Genomic DNA, 23335 nt, shown 5'->3' on the forward strand with positions numbered 1-23335 from the left:
CTCCATATGGCTGAGATCTTTATCACGGGCCAGTCCCATGTATATAGGTGCCACCGCAATCCACGTAATTCTTTATCTTCATTAGAAATATTTACAGCTTCTTGATACGGTCCCTTATGTTTCTACTCTGCAGTGTTTCAGCATACCGAAAGACAGTCGTGTAAGGTTTTCATTTGCGCTGGTGAAAGCTGGCAGACTTGACAGAGATGTGGCTTTAGTCCTGGCGAGCCCTGGCCAGTTCTAAATGCTGCCTCTCCTCAGGTCTCGAGTAGGGTTAAGTGTAATGGTTTGAAGCGATTTTTCAGCTGTTTATCATCAGATGGCCTCTTAAAATTATTTTTAACCGCTTAAGCAGTTATTTTGAATTATAGGAAACATTCTCGGGAGGTGAGTTAGTGGGGAGAGGTGACGTGAGGTGAATCAGGATTTCATGATACAGCATGGTGGCTGCTCACTAACGGTCAGAGATCCCTTCTCCTTTTCCAAGGAGAAGCAAATGTTCCTCATTCTTAATTATAGGTAAATGTAACGAGACTCTCTCGGATGTATTGCTTAACTCAGCTCTGTTTATGTGGATAAAATGCGAACTATTACATTTGTATATAAACATTCGCTACATGAAGTAAAAAGTGGGTTGCTCTTCCATGCAGTGTCTATAAAACATGCCTTTATATGGCTGAGGAGTCCTGAAACAATGATTCAGCATTTAAATTTACGCTGAATTTCATTAAACGCTCACTGAACGGCCCACTCTTTCCAAACCTGTTTGGAACTGTTGAATAACACTTGTTGATCAGAAAAAAATTAAAGCATTTAGCAATAAATGAGTAATGATTTAAGGAGCTGTGAGGCTGCCAGGGGGGTTAAGCGTACTGGTGTTGAGCGGGAATCCTGGGGCTGCGGCTGAGCTGGGAGGCAGCGCATTGCCATCTATGGGCCGTAGGGAGAAAGTGTTGGAAACGTATGACCAGCATTTTCTTTTTCCCTGGTATCGTAATAGAGGCTGGAAAACAAAAAGCAAGAAGAAAGGTCCTTACAAGGTATAATAAAGGCTCGTCACATGCCGTTTTCTGTAATTAATAATGGGAATTGTATTTAGCTTATCTCAAAGAGCAGCTTTTTTTTTTCTGCGACGCAGAGTTTAATTCCTGTTTTCGTGCCAGTTACTAATGTGGGATGTTTTACTTCGATTGGCAAGATTCTCGTACTTTCTTCTGTTGAAAGATGATCAAAAATTACTGTCTTATAAAATAATGTATCCATGCAGCCATTAGTCCTCTGCAGCCATTATATCTTGTGTGGGCTTCAGAAATGCAATCGTTTGTGACACTGATAGAAGTCTGTGTTCAGTAAGAGTTACTTTTTCTGCAAAAACATTGCTATTTTGACATAATTCTCTAGGTCTTTAGGCATACCTGGAAAATATGCTTGGAATTAACCATCAGAAGTTCCAGATCAGGGTTTCGGAGGAGTTTTTTCTCTGTTCTTCCTTTATACAAAAGTGCCTCAAAATGACCAGCCACACGCAGGAAGAGTTTTACACTGACAGGAATTTACGTCAGGTTCTTCAGGTGGAGAAGGTTACTCATGCTGATAAGGATTCACAGTTAGACCTCGGGCATGCAAAAAGGGAACGGACATAAGCGTGACTAACAGATGATATATAACCCAGTTATTTGTGCAGTAGTGTTTTGCAGGCAACACTGACATGTAAATGACTGGACTCTAGAGAATTATTTTCCCAGGATCTGCTGATCTGCACGGCTGTGTCATTCTGAAAGGCAAGCAGATGCGAAGGCCCAAGGAAGTTACAGTTTGCAATAGTTCACACATCAATATGTAGGAGCCTTTTAGAGGAATGAGAATACGTTCTTCTCAATACGTTATTGATTCAAAGTTCCTGGTTTTCGTTCTTCATACCTGTCAGAGTTATAAAGATTGTTAGATATTTAAAATTTAATCTCTGTTCAGATGTAGTTAGTCATGGGTTGTCTTGAGAGAGATCCTCTCAAGTGTTTTAGAAACTTTCACGTATTTAATTGTTACCACAGCGTCTTTCAAACAAGTGGATTTTAGCTTTTTCCACTGCTTAGTGCTTCAGCAATCTTCTGTGTCTTCCTGCATCTTGCAGATTTGTCCTCCAGATTATGGGGTTTCATCAGTTTCTGATAAAATGTAATTCTCTTAATTTTTATTTAATTGCCAAGACTGAAATGATTGTTTCAGGCAGTTAAGTGGACGAGTCTAGGAGTTAAGTCAGCTGCTTAGAATACTTAATGTATAACCTGACTCAGTTATTTTACAATACGTAGTAAAGTTTTATCTTTTCATCTGTTCTTAGCATAAATTTTTACCAGATTTACTTAGTGAACAGACTTTTCTCAAACTGATCTTTCTTTGTGTTTTGGTTGGCATTTTTTTGTAAATTAAATATTTTTTTTCCTTTTTTTTATGTATTTGTAGTAAGGGAATAACTGTTATGATGTGAATTGACAAAAGAATAATAAAAAAGAAGCGAACTCGGTTGTAGCGCTGTCATATGCTACCACAAACCAAACAAATGACACGTTATATTTCCAAAAGCATGTAATAATTACATTCCTTCTTTCTGCATTTCAGGAAATTTTGATATGGGCACGTCATTTTCAAGGGTTTTCTTGCTCTGTAATTGGGGAATTGCAGCATCTGTGACATACCAATTTGTATGTAATGTAATAGATATGTCAGTCTGCTATCCCCTGCCCTAAGGGTATTTCAGCAGTGCCAATAAAATTCTTTCAGTTTGCCAGTTTGTTGCTCTGGCTTTCTAGTTGCCAGTGGATTGAGGAGAGCTTGGTGAAGCCGTTTTATTATAATTTGTTTTATTACATTTTACATAGTAGAATGATTCGCTGCGCTACATATGATCACCTCTATATTATCTATGTTTTTTAATTATGTGATATTAATACTTTCTTTAATGAGGGCCACTATGAAGACTTTGAAAATTAATTAAGATTATTTATGTAGAGTAGTTTTGAAAAAAATATGTTCTAGCTTTGCATAGTCTTTGCAGTCTTTATGTGTTGAACAGTTAGGAGAGTTATATGATAGGAACAAATTTGCTGGAGAGAAAAACGGTTTGGGGACGGATGAAGCTTCTGCAGGAAATACTGAAAGAAGGCAGAATTAGATCTGAGTCAAGGAGCATCTATCTCTTTAAGTATTTTTAAAGTCATCTTAACTTCTATTTTGCAGAAATTAAAAATTCCTTAAGACAGAAGAACAGTATATATTTCCCAAGTCCCTGCATACCAGTGTCTAAGATTAGACAAATCATACACATAAAATAATTTTCCTGAACGTTGGCCCACTGATTTTCTGTTAGAGGTCAACCCAGATACAATTTGTGCTGTTCAGGACCACAATTCCTAAGTCCCTTTTCTTCACAAAGTTGCCACCATTCAGTCAGCATAGATACAGCAATGCTCACGCGTAGTTCTCTTCAAGACCCCTTTCCTGCTGTGTTCTTTAGATCACTCCATGTAGTAGTAATTAGAAAATGCTTGCAAATACATGCTTTGCTTTGCCCATTCAGGGTCTGGGAATTTTTTCCAATCTGTTTAACCTGATGTGTATATTTGTAAATATTATATTGCATTCCTACCTTTTCATCAGTGTATGATAATTTCTTGTGAGACATAAGTTTTGAGAGTGTTTTTGTGGTGTGTTTTTTTTTTTTTAACCTGAGGTATGAAGGGAGATTTCCAAAGGCTTGGCTCTTTGAGTATAAGGTTTGTGTTTTACTATGATAGATGACAAACCAGAAATTCTTTATAAAGTATAAAAAATATAGCTCCATCTTTCTTACCATCAATATTGAGAAGCTATGCTCCTCTTCCCCTAGCTATCTCCTTGTAAAAAAAATATGTAGCTACTTTCTACAGATACATTGAGCCAGACTTATTTTTTGATGCTTAGAAGGTTAAAATGTAATTTTTCTCTTTTTTTAACAGGTCACTTCAGTGATTATTACTGTGATGGTAGACATTCTTAAAATTGAAGAGGCAGTTTTAGTAGCTTTTTTTTCTTTTTCCTTCTTTGGGGAAAAAAATGCATTATGCATGCGAAGTGTCATGCAGTAATGGATGTTTTCATAACCTCTTGGGATTCATCTTCAAAAAGATATTCATATCTAACTGTGAACATTATTCATATTATTTAGTTGTTATTTTATTGTAATACCTAAACATGTTATAATATTTGTTACATACTTGAAGTGTTTGAACTAAAATATTTTGTGTCCTCTCTTCCCCGCTCCCCCTCCCTACCTGAATTAGGGGTTGATATAGAGGCAGCTCGAAAAGAAGAAGAACGAATAATGCTAAGAGATGCAAGACAGTGGCTCAACAGCGGCCATATAAATGATGTCAGGCATGCAAAATCTGGTGGTACAGCACTTCATGTAGCTGCTGCGAAGGGCTATACAGAAGTCTTAAAGTAAGTGTAGTTTCAATGGAATTTTTTCATATTTGATTATCCTGTTGATGTAATGCTGCTTGGAATTGATAGGATGGGACGCTTCTGAATTTAGGGGTCGTATCTTGGAAAATAATTATCTCTAGAACTATCTTTTCCTCAAAATTTGATTTTATGTTTTCAAACACTTATAAATGATGCTGTTAACTTTCTACGTTAAGTCATTCAAAATATGAACACAGTGTACGTGTTGGGTCTGCATACTTATTTAAAAGAAGAAAGTTGTCAAAAAACTTGCCCTGTTTCTAAAGCCAATACCTTTTATGCCAGTTAGCATTCTGGTTGATGCATATTTTCGAGACACCATATTTATTTGCATACATAAAGTGGAGTTTGTAATCCAGACTAAAGGTTTTTAGGCCTAAAGAACAGAGAATTTAATTTTGCCTTTTTGATATTGTTGAAATCCATGACTTTTGAAATCTTTCCTGGAAAGCTTCAGGCTTTTGGTGTCCCCCTAATTCACAGGTAGCTATTCATTAATACAATACAAGCACATACCGTAACAAAGGTTTAATTTGTTTTTCATTAAAGCTCTGCTCTTATTGAAATAAATCATACTTAATAATACATTGCTTTACTGGATAGTAAATGTATTTGAGTGCTTTAGCAGTACTAGGAACAGTTACATATTGTAACGTGAATGAAAATGAGCACACACCCTGACTGTGTAAGTATTGCTACCTTTAAGGTCTGCAGAGCCTTGTAATGCTTTGTCAACAAAGAAGTTGAATAAAAGAGCTTTTTTAATCATTATAACCATTACATACAATTTACTGGATGAGAGTTCTGCTTCCAAAAACCCTGATGAAGAGAAGTTATTCTGTTGGAACAGAATAATTTTTGCTTTAGAATCGCATGTGTCTGTAAGGAAGTTTTATGTATAAGTGGGCAGGTTTTTTAGCTCTCTCAGTTAGTGTCTATTTTGTAGTCTAGTCCAGGTATTTCTCATACGAGGGGAAAAATATATGTGCAGGCAATTTTCATGATGGCTTCAAATTATCAAAAATGAGTGCTCTGTGTAGGATGCAAGACTGCAAGACTTTGCAGCTGAGCATGTGTGAAACTTGACTCATTGGAGGATATTGCTATAAGTATATTGGCTCTTGAGAAATGGAGAGAATTTTTGCAGAAGAATACTTCACCGTCATGTGAGTTTTAATAATTGTGGACAGTGTTTGAGAGAGCCGATGGCCCTTTACAGAGGTTAAGTGTCTGTAACCCTTGTCAGGTTAAGTGTCTGTTGTCAGCTTGACACTCGCATCAAAACCATGCCGAATTTCAGTGTTGAATGCTGGCTGAAAAGCAGGTCCTCTATTTGAGGAGCTCTGCTCCATCTCAGAGAGCAACTGGGACATGTGAACTTTAGACCATTACAACATCACATGCTAATGACAGGAGCAGATGCAAGTTTCAAGCAACTAATACTAGAATAGGAGAAGGTTTTAATAATTTACTGGATAAGAACAATGTATCTTAACAATTTTTGACATTTTACAGCTCTCCTTTCCTTAAAAGGGCTTTTCTATATTACTGCACATGTAGAGAAAAATATCTAACTGTATAGAAACAGTGGACTTTGAATGAAGAAGAAGTGAATAAAGAAGAAAATGGAAAAGGCTATTTTTCTTGAATTTTCCTTAGAAATATAAATACTTACTGAACAATGAAAAGGCAAATGTTTCTGTAAGGAAATAAAATTAACCAATTGTCAACCGCCCAACTGAAATATGTATGATGAAAAAGGAGAACGATACTATTGTAGAATAACTTGATGATTTTATGACAATTTATTTATCCCTGTCAGCAGTGTCAAGATCTAATTCTTTTAATTTCTTTAGGCTTTTAATACAGGCTCGCTACGATGTAAATATTAAAGATTATGATGGCTGGACACCACTTCATGCTGCTGCTCACTGGGGTAAAGAAGAAGCATGTCGCATTTTAGTGGAAAACCTATGTGATATGGAGGCTGTCAACAAAGTGGTAGGATTTTTATGTAATCCTTGTCAAGATACAAAGTTCTGGTCTCTAAAGTGACTTTAGAAGCCAGGGTAAGAAAAGTGATGATAAACTGCTGTTTACTGTACGTGGAGCTTTATATAATGCATGTTTTGTCAAAACAGCATGTTTGTGTTCAAAACTAAATTCTCTGGTCATCTAAATTAATTTCTAGGCCCACTTTATGCTTAGTTCTATATTAAATGATCCATGTAATCTTTGACATGGAAATTCAAAATAGAATGGGTTTATTGACATTTCAGAGGTACAAAATCAGTAGCTTGATGGGTTGCATACAGGCCTTCATTTGATCACTGAAGACAATGATGATGCCTTTGGGTATTGTTTTAAAATCAGCTTGTCTTGGCAGACTAAAGAGTTATCCCTGTATGCTGGTTTGGGTGCACTGGAAGAAACTTGTAGGCATCTCTGTACTCTCTAGATATAACTTGAATGCTTCCTAAGCTGTATTTCCTTGACTTTTACGCAAAGGCCCCTGTAGCTTTGCACGATCTTGCTCCCAACAGATAGAAATATATTTGTGATACGCATAGGCATCACAAGGATCCAAAACTTTTCATTCAGCTGTGTAAGTGCTGAAGCTCTCTTTCTTCTCTTTGTGGTACATTTTACAGATAGATTCTGATCTGCTTCCAATTTCTGTCCACACTGTATATGTAAATTACCTGCCCAACTTTAAAGATGCATTCTTCATTGAATTTTTTCATAAACTTTTTAAAATAAAGTAGGGAAATATGCAGATACGGGTCATGAATTAGCAAGTATTTACTCTATATAAAGGCAAAACTACTCCTGCTTAACATTTTTGGGTTTTGTCGACTTTTTCTTCCTTAGAAATTGAGGTTGCTTATAGACAAATCAGTGAATTCTGGAATTAAATTTCAAATAGCTTCAACTCTGTTTCTGTATAATCCTTATAGAACTTCTGCATGACTGTATTTTGTATCAGGCGATCAAAAGCTGATGCAATTATTTGAAGCCAGTTTATCAAGTTATTTGTTAGACTTTTTACTGAGGTGAAAATGCAGAGGATGGTATTCTAGAGAGTACTCTCAAGAAAGTATTTTCAGCTCAACTGGGGCAAAATGAAGAATAAAGGAGGTACAGAGAGGTGTAAGCCGTTTTATTTGGTGTATGGGCTTGTCTGTGCAAGCTAGGAAAGTTTTGGCTGTTGTGTTCTTAAGTAAGCTAGTAAGCATTTTCGCTTTTGGAGATAAAAAGATTGGCAACTCCTCTGGATTTGGTTTCAGTTGTAGGTGCTTAGCATCTCAGAGAATTCAGCCATTATTGTTTAGGCACTTGACTTCAGGTATTAACTTTTATGGATTTGGTTTAGTTATAACCTTCCAACGACAACAGTTTTTTGTGAAGTGATTTTTTTTGAGGTCAAGGTAGGTCTAACTCATATTTTTTGGAAATAAAGCCACTTAATAGCTACCTGAAAACAGAAGGCCAGATTAAAAATTGTAGTCATAATAATGCAAATGTAAACTTGAGATAATTTTGTTGTTTAGTTTCTGGGTTAGTGCTGTGTTATACTAAATGGAATAGTTCGAATGTCAGAGGACCTCAAGCGTTTTTGGGTAATGCTCGTTGAAAGGTGCACGTGCTTCTGCTGTATGCAGAAGTTTTATGGATGTGAAAGCTAGTGGTTTGAAAGTCCATCCTTTCTAACTATTTAGGGTAGCCTTCACAGTGTAATTAGGAATATGTTTCGAGAAACTGAAATAAACAGAGACAAATATGAACATCTTTAATTATCTTTATAAGCTGCTGTGACTACTTCAAAATGACAGCTCTGTCTTTATTGATGGTTATTGTACGGAAGTACTTACTCAATTGATCTTGTCATGATACTCCCGACATTTCAGTAAGTCCGCTCAGCGTATTGAGGCAGCTGCATTTATACCAGTGGATCTAGGACTTTGCCTAGATTCCAGCCTTCTTGTATTTGAACGCAAACTTACGAATACTAAGTATTGTATTGCAGTATCAAAGTAAGTCAGGCTTCCTTTGTGAAACTGTGAGCTTCAGCCCTTCTCATCTTCAGGTAGAGATGAAGAAAGGGAATTTTTGAGATCTTTTCCAATTCAGACCTTAAAGATGGAATCTTACATCCTGTGGGCATCTGGTTGAGTCGAGAATTGCAGTGACTATGTAGATGTGAGATATGGCAAGCTGAAGAAATTGCAGCTGACAGCATTACTCTGTGTTAATGAATCACATGATGATCTGTTTGTTCAAGTACGTCCCATGGAAATCATGCACTAAGGGGGTTGTAGCAGATGTTTTCTAAAATGGAGTGTAAAATACTGTTTTACTGTAAAAATGTGAAAGCATGACTACTTAAATTTAGTGTAGCATGCTTATGTAATTTAAACATTAAAAAATCAATCTGTGTATGGTAATCAAGAGGGACAGGATACTGAACTGCTCAGGATCCATCCATACAGCTGCCATTGGAATAGCTGTTTGGAACTAATATTGTGAGAATCATATTCGTTCAATCTACTTTTCTTTTCGTTGATAGTTTTTTTTTCCCCTTCAAAGGACAGAAACATTTTATTGAAGTCCTGTTTTTATCTCTTAAAACCCATGTTTACTCATCAGGTATAGGTGTTTCTGTTTCAATTACCCAAAGAAAGTAATTTTGCACAATTGTTTTCAACTACTGACAGACTAACAGTTTGTAATAGAGCTTGGCTTATACTTTCTAATTTCTCTCTCTGAATGTGCTCCTTACCTGCATCATCATGTGATAAGGCATCGTAATCCATTATATTTAAATTCCGATGTACAATTACGGTGTTTTACTTCTTTCCTTTTTCCAGGGGCAGACAGCATTTGATGTGGCAGATGAAGATATTCTAGGATATTTAGAAGAATTACAAAAGAAGCAGAATCTGGTAGGCCTTTTGCATATAAAGATACATATATACACACATTATACTTTATTATACATATGCTTATGGTATGCATCTCAGAGCAGCATATAGATTAAAAACAAAGGTTTGATTTGGGGCTCCACGTAATGCCACAGTCACCTCAAAGAATCTTTTATGCCCTTACTTGGTCAATTATGGTGACCAAAAAGCCTTGGAAGAAAGAAGGTCCTCTTCTACTTGCCTTGTCCAGTGGGCATTTTATGATCTGAAGCATCAACAATGAGCTGCTTACTTGGAATAACAGTTCCTGAGATTTTAGAATTTTGAACTTTAACACTTTGAAAGCTTATACGCGTTCTAGTGTTTGTAGTAGTTAAACATTACCCTCCGTTTGTAATTTTGTCTCACTGATACTGTTCTATCAATTTAACTGCATCATTCTATATGTTTTGAAGCTTCATAGTGAAAAACGGGAAAAGAAATCCCCCCTAATTGAATCCACAGCCAACATGGATAATAATCAGACGCAGAAAACATTCAAAAAGTAAGTAAACTAGGAAAAATGATAAATTCTTAATAAAAAAAAAATAATTTTACAAGCTGTCACAAAAGTCCTACTTGCCAGGCATTAGTAAATTTTTCAGGACTTAGTAACTATTTTTCTTTTCAAACTCAGTAAGGAGACGTTGATTATGGAGCAAGAAAAGAATGCAACTAGTATAGAGTCTCTGGAGCAAGAAAAAGCAGATGAGGAAGAAGAGGGAAAGAAGGATGAATCCAGTTGTTCTAGTGAAGAGGAGGAAGATGATGACTCAGAATCTGAAGCAGAGACAGGTATGTTATTTGGAGTATTGTCTTTCTTTAAGTTTTTACTTTATAAATTTACTTCCTTAATATCACATCATACAGAGTTAAGTATCTTAAGTTTCACGTATTCTTCTGCATTTCACTAAGCTTCCAATCATTTTAAAGCAAGTCTATATATGTCTAAAGTCAATTCATAACAGAGATATCAAATAGATGTCTTTACTATTTCGGTTAAAGGTATTAACCTACTTATTTGATTGGCTATTTAAGAATTGATGCTTTTAATTAAATAGTTTGAATAACAGAAGCCTTAAGTAGCATGTCAGAAAACACTGAAGGAGTTAGAAAATCAAATCAGAAATGAAAGCTTCGTAGCAGTGTTTGCTTGTGGAGCTGGTATAGAAATTGGAACAGAGTGCAAACATTCTCATTTGTTCTTGCTATCCTGAAGTAATTACCAATTAATCTGTCAACCTTGGCTCAGGTATTCATAAAGTAACGGTGCATATATTTTCATTGTGTACTGAAATAAACTTTTAAAGGTGCCATTTTAATGTTAACAGTTACTTTATATACAACTTCATTTCAAGACAGAGGTCCTTTGAAAAGTTTGGAATTGTATGCAAAGAAACACGTTACTCTGTATTTCTCCAGTGGAATTTATGTGTGGTTTTCCTTGAACAATTATCTGAGTCTTAAAGCAAGTAGTGATTTAAGAACAGCATAGCATCTTTTTCTTTCAAATCAGAAAACAAATGTCAGGCAATCAATGTTCAATCCTAATAAAGAATTTTAGGACAGCAGTGCAGCAATACAACACATAGACACAGATGTCTTTAGAAACTGTTAATATTTTATATTTACACTTTTTAAAATAAGTAACCCTTTTTGGTTAGCCGTCGGTTCTCATTTTAAAACATTCTTTCTAATTTCACCTGAAAAGATAAGATGAAGGAGGGAGGGATTTTAGAGCTAACCAATGTATCGTAAATATTTAATGTAGGCAGAGGTAAAAATAAGTTGTAAAACCAAACTGTCTATTACGGTTTAATTATTTTTGTATTTTGAAATATACCAGCATTTCAGTGTTAAGCTGGAAAACATGTCTGTCAAGCTTTGTAATTAGTCTTTCACCATAGTATACTTGTATCCCTTATTTACAGAGAATGAGCTTCAATAAACTCAAAACCCTTTTAATATATAACATGTAGTAATTTCTCAGTCACTGAGCTAACTGTAATGTCTCCTGAACTTTATGACTCTGGTAACTGTTCTATTCGTTACCAGTAGATAGTTTGTGCCAGGAAAATTTGACTGTGACACAAGAATTAATTTATGTAAACTTTGGGGTTTTTAATATAAACAAGACTTTATCATACTTTATTTGGCAAGCTAGACTTTAAGCTTTTCCCTGTAGAGCTGGATCTCTAAATTCCAAGCTCGTACTTACTCTTTTTTCACATTATTCAGCTTAAGGTAGTTTTCTGGTGAGAAATATTAAGATTATAAGGAGCATTCTGGTTGTAAAATATTTTAACAGTGTTCAATATTCTGAAGTACCAGAAACTGTGTTTTCTACTCTATTGGGATATTTGAAATGTTTTCCTAAAACTTACATTCTGTTTCATTGATTATGTGAGACTACAGTTTAAAGATAAATAACTTTTCTGTCTGTAAGACCGAGAAGGGAAATATGAATATGAAGCTAGCATCTCCTCAAGGACAGGGAAACAAACTGAAAAATAAAATTTTCAGTGGTTCCAATTTTTTAATTTACTTTGAGGTGATTTAATGTTTTCTTTGAAAGTCAATATTAGCTCTGTCATGCATACAGCTGTGTTCTTGCTGTCCTTGAAGTAATTTCAGAATACAGTTGTGAAAAATCCATTTTTCTCCTTCCATGCTTTCACTCCTGATAACTTTTTCTGTATATTTTAAAGCTATATTACTCATTTGCAAATTTCCAGCAGATCTGCCTGTGTATCATCTCAAATCATAACTGTCAGTCTGCATTGTCCTGTTGAACTTTTTATCACCATGACCTAGAAGTTTACCACAATTTATTTTCACTTGTGTTTAAAAAGAGCGTCCCATTAAGTGCAGTTAGTCATGTAAGCTGTTTTTTATATTTGTATTTTAGTGCATAAATAATTATTCAAAACATCTGTTCAGCTATGTCCGTAACTGAAACACATGTGTAACAGCAATACCATTAATTATATGATTTTCAATCATAGATTGGTATTTTCGTTGAATTTGAGTGTTAGATGCAAGAACACTATGAAAACATTGCATACTTTCTAAATTATCTGTTCCTATGCTGGATGGGTAGTGTAGATATAAGGTACATTTATAGTAGGATCAAAACGAATGGGCACTGAATCCCATGTTGCTCCATACTGCACAGATGGGATGGAGCATCCTGCTGCAGAGAATGTTCAATTTGAATAGGTGAAACAGAAGTGAGGTGTAAGATTATGAAGCTCAAGCAAGCACAGTGACAACAGTTGTTGGATCACAACCATGGCATTTTCTGTATGTTTGTGTAAGAGGGGCGTAAGGTACACAGACAAAGGACAGAGGAAGAAATGTGGGCAGGAGGGACAAAGCAGAAGAGGGTAGAGTAGGTAGATAGTGAAACTTAAGTAAGAAAAACAAGGGACAAAGAAGGGATGAAGGAAATGGAAAGCTGGAGCTCTGGGAGGCCAGTCCCTGCCTCAGCTCATTCTGGTGACTGGAATCCCTGGCTGGGTTCTCTGTGCAGTTAATTATTTCTTTGCACTCAACATACACACTTATCCGAGAATAAATGTTTTACTTTGAATTAGCATCTTCCGCAGTTCAAATTAACTCTTAAATGCGAACATACCTCCTACTGTTAAATTTTCATGGTTATTAGTCATCCACTAAAATACAGGCTGTCCGGAGAGGCTGTGGAATCTCTGTCTGTAGAAGTTTTTGAGACCTGACTCATCAAAGCCCTGAGCAACCTGGTCTGTACACAATATTGACCCTGCTTTGAGCAGGAGGCGGAATTAGGTGACCTCCCGAGGTCACTTTCAACCCAAATGATTCTGTGGTTCTGTCTCTGCGTCTCTGAGTGTTTAACACTTGCTGAATAACAAAAAAAAATAAATGTTACGTGCATGACAGTTATTGAAAAAAAGTCGGACCTAACTAAGATGCAGATGGGGAGCAAGGGGGAAAACACTGAGGAATAAATAATAAAATCCCATTTGGAAAGTTGTCTGTCAAATATGTTCAAAACAAATTCAATTCTGTGTAGTAGAAGTGAAGAAATTGTGAATGACAAATGGAAATTAAAATCTTGTAACTGTTTTGCAGATAAGACCAAAACGTTGGCAGCTGTAACGAATAATGCAAATACCACAAGTACACAATCTGCATCGGTAGCTGTGACAGCGCCTTCAGTAGCCGGCGGACAAGGGGCACCTACATCACCTGTTAAGAAGGTAAAATAAATTACCTTTCTCATTATTTTAAATTTCTGTTCTTCTGTGTAAGCATACATTTTTTGATTCTTATATAAAAAGTGTATTCAGTTCTCCAATGGATTAACGAAAATATGTACAGATTCCTAAAATATTTAGTGTTTTTCTACAGAAACCGTGTTCAATTTTTTATAATTTTGAATGGTTTTGATTCTAAACAGCGATCTAAAATACAGAACTATGAAATAGCTGAACATAAGATCCTTTTAAAAAAGCAAAAATCTGTTGCGCAGTGAGTTGAGTTCTCGTTTTTCTGAATCTAAACTTCATCTTTTGAAAGTCTTTTCTATAACAGGCACCTGCAAAATTTTTAGAAACTACAGTTTTACTGTCTCTCTGTGTCTGTATTTGTGATGCATTTAAGGCGGGGGAGGGGGGGATGGGGTACTTTCAGAGTGCTTAGAAGGATTCAATTAGTGTTTAGATGCAGAAGTTGAAAATGATACCTGAAATAAAAAGTAGAAAGTCCTGTAGGTCCCAGCTCTCATTGCAATATGGTTAGGACCTCATGGAAGAGCTAGAGAATCGGGACACATAATTTATTCAATGCACAGCTCAAAAACACACCTAGCAAAGCCATATAGCATGCAGGAAGCTTTTTTGCAGCTTGATGTGAAAAGTTACTTGGAACGAATTTTAGTTTTGCTTGTCAAAGGGAAGATACGTATGCCTGGAGAAAAAAAACTGCAGTAGATAATAATGCGTAGTCAGAAGGTGGTACACAAGTCAAACTTTTAGAATATCAAAGCAAACTGGATAGTAAGCCAGTAAGGCTTCATTTGTCAATTGTTGCAACTTTTCTATACACATCATATTCAAAGCGTAACCCTCTACTGATGCTTCTGAAGAGCGTATTCAGGAGAAATGGTAGCCATGATATACTGAAGCCACAGTAGAGAGAGAAGAAGTACTGCTGGGCCAATTGCAGGAATTGTATTTAGCTCCCGAGAGCTTACTGGAGTTATACTTTCATATTCACAATAGAACTTAATGATGATTCCTCTTACAAAGTACACTTCAATATAACAGATGCAGTGAATATATTGCCCAATTGCATCATGTTACGTGATACTGTATGACAGGGTTGGGCCAGCCTTCCTGATCCCAAGAGCTGCTTTACAAAAAATCATTATGACTGATGTCCACAAGATTTATCTCAAAAAAAAGTGAGAGCAAAAGGGGAATTGTGGGCACGGCTCACCAGCAGGAATGAGTTCTGTTTCCCCTCACCGAGCTTTGTGGCTGGACAGACAGCTAGATTCCAGGGTGATCTTGTGACGTTAATCTAAACAGTTCCTGCTTGCTCAATAAGGAATTTCGTTTCTCTGTAATGTGAGCTGCATTTGAATTGTTCAGGAGCTGTGCCACAAGTTCTCCATGCAAAACATAGCAAATGCATGAGGGAGGGAAGACATTGTGAGTAATTGCTGGTTTGCTAACTGTGTCTAACTGGAATGAATTCAAATATATTGTGTGAATTTTATTGCAAGGAAATAGGCCTACTTTATAGAGTTTATTTTTTGAAATCACTTTAGTACTACAAGCGTTTGTGACAGTTGGGCAGTTTAACTGATGTGCTCTCCATCCAGTTTTTTTACTCCACGTAATTCTTTTTGCACGCTGGAAATTCTATGATATCTAACACTTACAACACTTCAGTTTTCTTGTAATTGTCTGAACTTCATCTTGAAGTCAAAAGTTTCCTAGCTTGTCTCTTCCAATCATTTTATTTCATATTATGCAAAAGCCTTCTAAGCTATATGACTTTCAGCAATAGGACATTACCAAGTTGTTGCTAGCTGGCGTGTGGCTTGATATTCCAGAGTTGAATTATCAAACTGACTTTTTTTTTTGGTAGGTGATTAAATAATGAAACGGGAGGGGGGGGAAGGAACTTTTTTGTAAGAAGAAGAAATAAGTATGATTTTAAGCTGAACTATATCCTTTTATAAATCATTAATACACTGGCATTTAGTTTATTCTAATTTTATCATCCAGTAATTAATGGCTTCTCTTTTGGTCTTAAAGGTAAAAGGTGCAGGTTAAAAGTCAACTGTAGTTATCGTTCTAATACTATATGTGAAAAATTCAAGGCCTTCTGTAGCTACAAAATAAATGTACATTTATATCAAGACTGATCATCTTGTAACATAGCACATATATAGGATCTAGAAAAGCAGTTGCAGCTCACATCAATAAACAAAAAGGCTTTAAACGGTTTTTATTAATGAAGGTAAAACAGCACTGTATGTGTGACCTTGCACCTGCTCTTGCACCTTTTCAGGTTTGCACCATCTGTGCTACTGCAGCTACTATTACGCTTTTACACCATAGATGGCCAAACCGTACGTTGCTCAGAAGTGGTGCAGATGCAGTGTATGTACTAAGCTTGAATTTGGGTTTTCTTCAATCCATACGGCATTCAGTAATGCTGCTTTCTGTTTGAGGGTACTGAAGTGAGGTGAGTTTGGGAGTGAGGCTCCCAAAGTGGAGGGTTTCATAGCTAAGCTAGCATGGGATGTGTGTGATTAAGGGATATGAATGAAATATGGTAAGAAGATAAGAAGTACATTAGTGCGGATCTTCCGGTATTCTCAGCCATATGAGGATTTAGGCCATGGACCTTGCTAGGTCAACAGGCTTTGCTGTCCTCTTCTGTGTAATTCTGTCTCTGAATTAGCTAAACATACTGTGTTGTGTTTAATAAGAATCTGTTACTAAGGTTTTAAGTCTCTTACTGCTTTTTGGTATTTTGTGCTGTAATGAAGAGCTACATAACATAAACATAGGAACAAACTATGTCGTTTTAAAACAACCTTTTGTTTCTGTTTTCCATTCTTTCAATCTTCATCTTTGTCTTGTCTTAATTGGCTTTAGTATGATTTCATTCCTCCTATCATGCCTGTCGTGGAGTCAGTAGATCCTGCATCATGGAGGCAGGGCTTGCGCAAGACTGGCATTGTTCTTGTGCCCAATAAGGGTGAAAAATCTATGGTGAGGTTCTGGTGTGCACAGGTTTGTGTACAGGTTGCAAAATAACATATTTAATCAAAATGTTGATACTGGATTTGCATGTTTCTAAGTTTGCATCTCATGATCACAGTGTGTATTACAAAGCGTGAGTTCTTCCAAGCTAACTTTTAGAGGAGTAGTATACCTTGACCAGTCTTACATTTCTTATCTCATTAACTAATTTAAGAGAAGAGTGTGTAGGTTGTCTCTCACCACAACTTCCCTATGAATTCAACACTTTTGTGATTATTAAAATAAAAGCAGTTGTGTTCTCAGATATCCGCAAGGAGCATGAATTACCACGGGTAATGTAAATTATTAATGTAAATTCATTTACATGTGTTTTATAGTTTCCAACGTCTACAACCAAGGTTTCTCCCAAAGAAGAAGAGAGGAAGGATGAATCTCCTGCTTCATGGAGGTTAGGTCTTAGAAAAACTGGTAGTTATGGTGCACTTGCAGAGATTACTGCTTCCAAAGAAGCTCAGAAAGAAAAGGACTCTGCAGGTGTTATGCGTTCTGCTTCAAGTCCTAGACTTTCCTCTTCATTGGACAACAAAGAAAAGGTAATTGTTTTCAGTGTGAAACAACATTTTGAGGAACTGGTCTACCTTACTTAGTATAGAAGTTTGTGATGTATTGTAGAAGACGTTCTCTATTGACTGCGCGACACGGCTGTTCTTTACCAAAATTCTGAAAAGTTAAATTGTGCAGCTTCTGCATAGTCTTTATAAAAGTGTGGTATGTACCTTCATTGTCTGGTGAGTCGGTACATAGGTCTGGGGCTTTTCCCTTCGTGGAACTAGTGTTGCTAGTAGTAGTTTTTACATTTAAGGGAGATAAGAGATTTGATAGTTTTGGCATCACTTTGAGAGTGATGTTGAAAGAATCTTACTGAAAAAGAGTCTCTTTCTGTACTCCATAGTCATTTTTTATTTACAAAAATTTAGTTCTATAATTAAACATGAGTACAGCGAACCAAGTGAAGGACTAATTTGGAACAGGTAACTGAACAGCACTGAACTCATGGTTCTCTTTCAAATACAAGTGTTTAAATGTTTTCAGGATTAGGAATAATACCATACCATACCATACCATACCATAATACTAAAACAGTTGCTTTCTGTAATCAGTGTTGGAATTGTACTGCAGCGAAGAACAGAAAAAAGAAATCAAGCCATTTGCATTACTAGAACGAAAACAAACAGTTTGCTTTTCCTATTGTAGTCCTTATGTTATTTAACTAACGCTTGAAAATCATTTGTATAATCAGGTCACAATACTACATACAGCTGAAGTTGTCGTAATGATGATTTTCCAGCCAATAGCAGTATAATCAATAATAATAACACTTAATAAAAAATACATGTCTTTCAGGAGAAAGATGGAAAAGGAACTCGACTTGCATATGTTGCACCTACAATACCAAGACGACTGGCCAGTACCTCTGACATTGATGAAAAAGAAAACAGGTGACTATTTTTGTTAAATACAAAATTACATGATTTTAGAGTGGCTGACAAACTTAAAGATTTTAAGATAATGCTAATTTATAGTATTATCCTGCTCTATAGATTATGCTAATCCAATTCCTAAAGGTTTTTAATCTTGTAAATTATAATGACCCTTTTTAAGATCCAAATTATTATATGACAAGAGCAGGTCTGGGCAATGAGTGTTGTCTTCTCGGGGGAGAAAATAAATAAAATCCAAAATATGAAGTCATAAACTTTAAGCTACTGAATGGTGCTAAAAGCATTTTACTGCTTTGTCTTGAGCCATCGGGTGCTGCTACTGGGCTTCATTAGTTGATAATAATTTATTTGATAATCGTTTATTTGATAATAACTTGTTATTGTTGTTTGATAAGAATAAAATGCTGCCTTTCTTACAGTCTTTGCTTAAAACCTTGCCGTGGAGCAGCAATGACTTACAAAAATCATAGTTAAGTTACAAAAGCAGTTCTTCTATTTTTCTTCTTTACATGTTGACCTTTCTTCTTCTTTTGGAGATTTTCACTTTCTTTGCTGGTATTTCCTCCATAGCTTTCGGTATAAAAGAAACAAAAAGTTTAGGTGCATAGGCTTGTTATCTCTTAGGATTTGGGGTACTTTCATGGCATATTTACGTTGTTAGAACCTTCCCATTTTTCACTTCTCTCCTTTATTGAGGTTCTACGTGGTACGTGGACATTTTTTTGACTTAATATAGAATGCATAGTACAAAACTTAGAAGTCTCTGTAATATCTTGTTTCTGTTGGATCATATCTAGGTAGGTGGATGTTGGATGACCTGAACTGAAAATCCTCTCATTGCTCAAAATGTGCTGTTGTAATCATTGTAAGACTGATAAATCTCTGAAGAGGAACTTCTTTGTTGTTACTCTTGAGAATGGTTCATTTCAGCACAAGCACAAGAGAAATACTGGCTTTTCTTATGCTTGCAGAATACTATTGCCTAAGTTTAGTCTCCGTGTGACAAATTCTGTTTTGAAACAGGGATATTCCAGCTCCCAGGCTCCCCTAAAGTTCAGCTTAGTTTGTTAGCATCTCTCATGTTACTTGGCCAGATTTTTTTTAATCTGTAGTTCTGTAACAGAGCAGTTTGGAGTTTCTGTTTGTGCTTATTCTCTGGAGTACTGTATTCTTTGAGGCTGGGCTTATTTTTGAGGCTGAGTTTTGGTTTGTTTCTAAGAGAGATTATTATTATTTCAATTTTTATTCTTTTCAGATCTTCTCAAAAACTCTTGTACTCCAAAAGTATCCTAACTAGATGATACCTCAAGATTAGGATAAATATTTCATTGCAATTTTTTGTCTTAGAAGCTGTTACTACTTGTAACAAAGGGATTAAGTTTTGCTTCAGCGTTGAGGCTCATTTGTGTCCTTCACATGCCGATCTTAAGCATTATGGCTTATTCACAGACAGTTCCAAAAGAGGGTATCAGCAATAGCGTATTTTTCCTCATATGCATTGGGTGAACTGGGGTCATCAGAACCGTTAGTCCCAGTGCTGACCAAAGTATTGACCTGAGAACTTTCTGTGTTCCTGCTTTTAGGCCAGCCTAGTTAGGCACCAATACTTTGCCTAGTGTATGATGTGGCAGTCAACCCAGGTTACTTAATTAAAGCCGTAAGAGATTTTTGACATTTAGTCTGCCCTTCTTTGCATGTCAAATTTAACCATCTGCCCTACGGGTACCTTAATAAATTACGACGGTTTCTGCCTTTGTCCCAGATCTCTGTCCTTGTTGATTGGTTTAATGCTGGGTTCTTGTTCTACCTGTCTGAACACCTGCTTGTCTAGCTTACCGATGTCGTGGTGTAATCCAGCTAACGTCGTACTGTGAGTAATGGAAAGGACTTCAAGATGAATCTCAGCTGAACTTTTAGATTAACAAATTTCAGGCATCCTCAGTCAAGTAGCCAATGCTACAGCAAAACTGCTAGCAAAGTGAAACCTTCAGTAATTAGAAAAAAAACTGTCACGCACCAGGACCTTTCTGTGGTAGATGATACCTGAGAATTTGTGTTTCAGTTTGGTGGGAAGAGATAACACTGCAGTGGCTTGTGTTTGGTCCTTTTCTAAAGTTGTTTCTGACCGCAGAAGTGCTAGCATACATTGTTGTGTAAAAAGAGGAGCATTCTGAAGGCTAAAGGTATCTGGACATAAAATACATCTTTGCAAAATTTTATTTTCCCTCACACACCTGGTTGCCTTTTATGTAGTTTTGTGAAAGACCTTTTTTTTCTTCCTTCTATCTGAACTTTACTTAAAATCTTGAGGTGAGATTTTTATTAGAAATTCAGTTTTTTGCGTCTCAGTATCAGTTTTCAGGGTAGTTTTTCTAGGTAGATTCTTGCAGGGTTATTTCTTGCTGCTATAAACTGCAACAACAGGCTGGAAATTCCTTACAACTAAAGTAATGTCAGCTAGTGATACGTGACAGGCCACTCAGGAATGGCTACTGCAGACCTGTTTACACTAGTCTACAGTATTGTGAGTTCTAAAGGCCTAGGCAGCTTTTGAACTTCTTATAACATCCAAGAATGAAAAAACCCATGAAATCAATTTCTAGAAAACCCAAGTACTTTTCCCTTTGCTACACTGGGTAATCTCAGGAGCAAACAGAAAAGCCTCTTGTTCCTTGTATGAGAAAAACACAGCCAGCAATGGTCACAGATAGAAGCTGATGGTTGATTTCATGTTCATTAAATCCTTTTTAGCAGTTTTTCTTTTGATGCTACTTTTCTATTACATTTCTAACAGTGTTAGTATGAATGTAGTATTTTTCCACGGAAGCTTGAAAATGATTGTCCATAAAGGTCATTTTATTCCTGTTCCAAGTGGTTATGTTTAAGTGTGTTATCCAGGGTTTTAATCTTTAATTTGAAGCTTCTTTTCAGCTCGCATCAAGAACAACCTTCTTTAATATGAGTTTGATAAATAACGGCTTTTTTACAGGGACTCGTCTGCTAGCTCAATACGTGGCGGCAGTTCTTACACCAGGAGAAAATGGGAGGAAGATGTCAAGAAAAACAGTTTGAATGAAGGTCCTACATCATTAAACACAAGTTATCAAAGAAGGTGTGGGATTTTCTCTTGTCTTTTTTTATCAAAATAAGCTTACAAATTAAAAGAAAAATTATCTACTGAATCACTTTGTAAGGACAGTTTAAAATTGAATGGTGACATGTTAAAATGTTCAGAGTATTTGCAAAGTATGTACTTATGCTGATGCAATGCTTATGCTGATTTTAAAGCTACATCATTTTAACTAGCTTTGAGTGTTGCAGCAACTGCTATATAATTAAAATTATATGCTTCCTTTTTCCATTGTTTATTTCAGTTTGAGGTTTGTTTGACTCTTTCTGGAATAGCTCAGTAGCCAAAGACAACTATTTTAAATGTTGTAGTAGAGATAATTTTGCTTGATATCTGAAAAGGGGAAAAATGTTGTCTCTGTCGAATTTTGATTTTGCGTGACAGTATCGGAGGTCTTGGGCTACTCTCCATAATAATGGTAGATTATAGCCACACCTGCCTTGAGTATGAGCATCATAGAAAGCATACGTAAAACTCACTTGAATGCGAAGTAAATGATGGTTAATATGAAAATAACTTTCAGGTATGTGTGGTTCCTATCTTGCAGGATTTTCTCAGAAGGAATCATATCCTGCAAATATATACATGATTGACTTTACTCCGTTGTATAGTTTCAGTATGGCTATTAGAGTAAAGTTCTTCATTGGAATTAGTGGAGCATTAACTATCTAAAATGAATAGATCAAAAGGAGAAGTTGTCATTCAGGTAGCTAAGCTGCATATTGATATGTGCTGCTGATGATACGTGGTGACGGGTATTTAACTTTTTTTTTTTGTCTTGACATTGATGTTGTCAGTGACATGTCAGGCTGTTTCGTACAGCATAATAAATCTGCATTTTAAATACATTTTAAATTGCATGTGGTGCTTTAACAGTGTATTGCCTTAGTTGTTCTCGTACAATTATTTTTTTCTTTATCATTTTAGAATTGATAGTAATAGAAAAAATGATCAATTGCAGAATGACAAAGAAGCATCTTTCCTTAAATTTTTTGCAGTTAGGAATATGATGTTCTGTCTCTCTTAACTGTGGGTTCTGAGGTTTAGTCATGGACAAACATGCCGATTTGGTAATGCAAAATTTGTTCATCCAGAACCAATGAAAAAAATGTGGAAACCACTGGATCTTCTTTACAACTTGAAGAGCAAGGGAAAAGCACGAGTGGGAGGTTAATCTTTCTGGGAATGATTAAAGTTCAAAAAAAGAAAAAGAAAAGGCAATGCATTTAATTGGTTGAAAATTATAAGAGGAGTCATATTGAAGACATTTTCTTTTCTGACAAGCTGTGGAGTAAAATTCTGCGGTTTCTGAGGTATTCAGTGTGGGTGAAACAGCAGTTTAAAACTGGGACATTAGGGGTCCTTTATGAATAGTAGTATCTTGATCGCAGTAGATGCGATCAAGACAGTCATACACAAACCAGTGAGGTTCCATTCTTTAGCTCCTCCTCTTGTGGAGAAATGGTGAGGACTAAGGGACACTTCTGCTGCCCTCTGAAGTCATAAATTAAAAGATTTAGTCAAAGAAATAGTGAAGAAAATGGCTTTTGAAAATGCTTCTTTTACCCCAGTAGTTTCCGAGACTCAACTGAGACACAGAATACACCGGCAGGAATTTAATGGATCATTCACAGCTTTGTAATATTTTAAGGAGCAAAGATAAGTAACACAATGCATTCATTGTACATGTCTCTCCTTCAGTGGCTCCTTTGGTAGAAGACAAGATGATTTGATTAGTTCTAATGTTCCAAGTACTGCATCAACAGTTACCTCTTCTGCTGGTCTTCAGAAAACACTGCCTGCCAGCGCAAACACTACTACAAAGAGTACAACGGGTTCTACTTCAGCAGGTGTACAAAGCAGGTAATGGCACCAGCACACTGCTTTTTTCTTTTTTTTTTTTTTTTTTTTTGTCAGGTCTATTGTGTGCTTATGTATGTGCATGCGTTCTTGTTTAGTAGATCCTGGGGCTCT

At 36.1% G+C, this 23335-nt stretch overlaps 1 protein-coding gene across 2 annotated transcripts in view; it reads left to right on the forward strand.

The window, feature by feature from the left end:
* PPP1R12A (protein phosphatase 1 regulatory subunit 12A) overlaps positions 1–23335 on the forward strand; it is a 122884-nt gene that overhangs the window by 69683 nt on the left and 29866 nt on the right. The window contains exons 4-14 of one of the 2 annotated variants that reach the window (XM_054188559.1): positions 4320–4479; positions 6360–6504; positions 9372–9446; positions 9881–9969; positions 10102–10259; positions 13578–13705; positions 16622–16738; positions 17107–17322; positions 18134–18228; positions 21221–21343; positions 23063–23224. In XM_054188559.1, the coding sequence (XP_054044534.1) occupies positions 4320–4479; positions 6360–6504; positions 9372–9446; positions 9881–9969; positions 10102–10259; positions 13578–13705; positions 16622–16738; positions 17107–17322; positions 18134–18228; positions 21221–21343; positions 23063–23224 (1468 nt within the window). The remainder of the gene's footprint in view (positions 1–4319; positions 4480–6359; positions 6505–9371; positions 9447–9880; positions 9970–10101; positions 10260–13577; positions 13706–16621; positions 16739–17106; positions 17323–18133; positions 18229–21220; positions 21344–23062; positions 23225–23335) is intronic. The other variant, XM_054188561.1, reaches the window with a different exon arrangement.

The sequence above is a fragment of the Rissa tridactyla genome, chromosome 1, assembly GCF_028500815.1.
Source record: "Rissa tridactyla isolate bRisTri1 chromosome 1, bRisTri1.patW.cur.20221130, whole genome shotgun sequence".
In the NCBI taxonomy this organism is placed as follows: domain Eukaryota; kingdom Metazoa; phylum Chordata; class Aves; order Charadriiformes; family Laridae; genus Rissa; species Rissa tridactyla.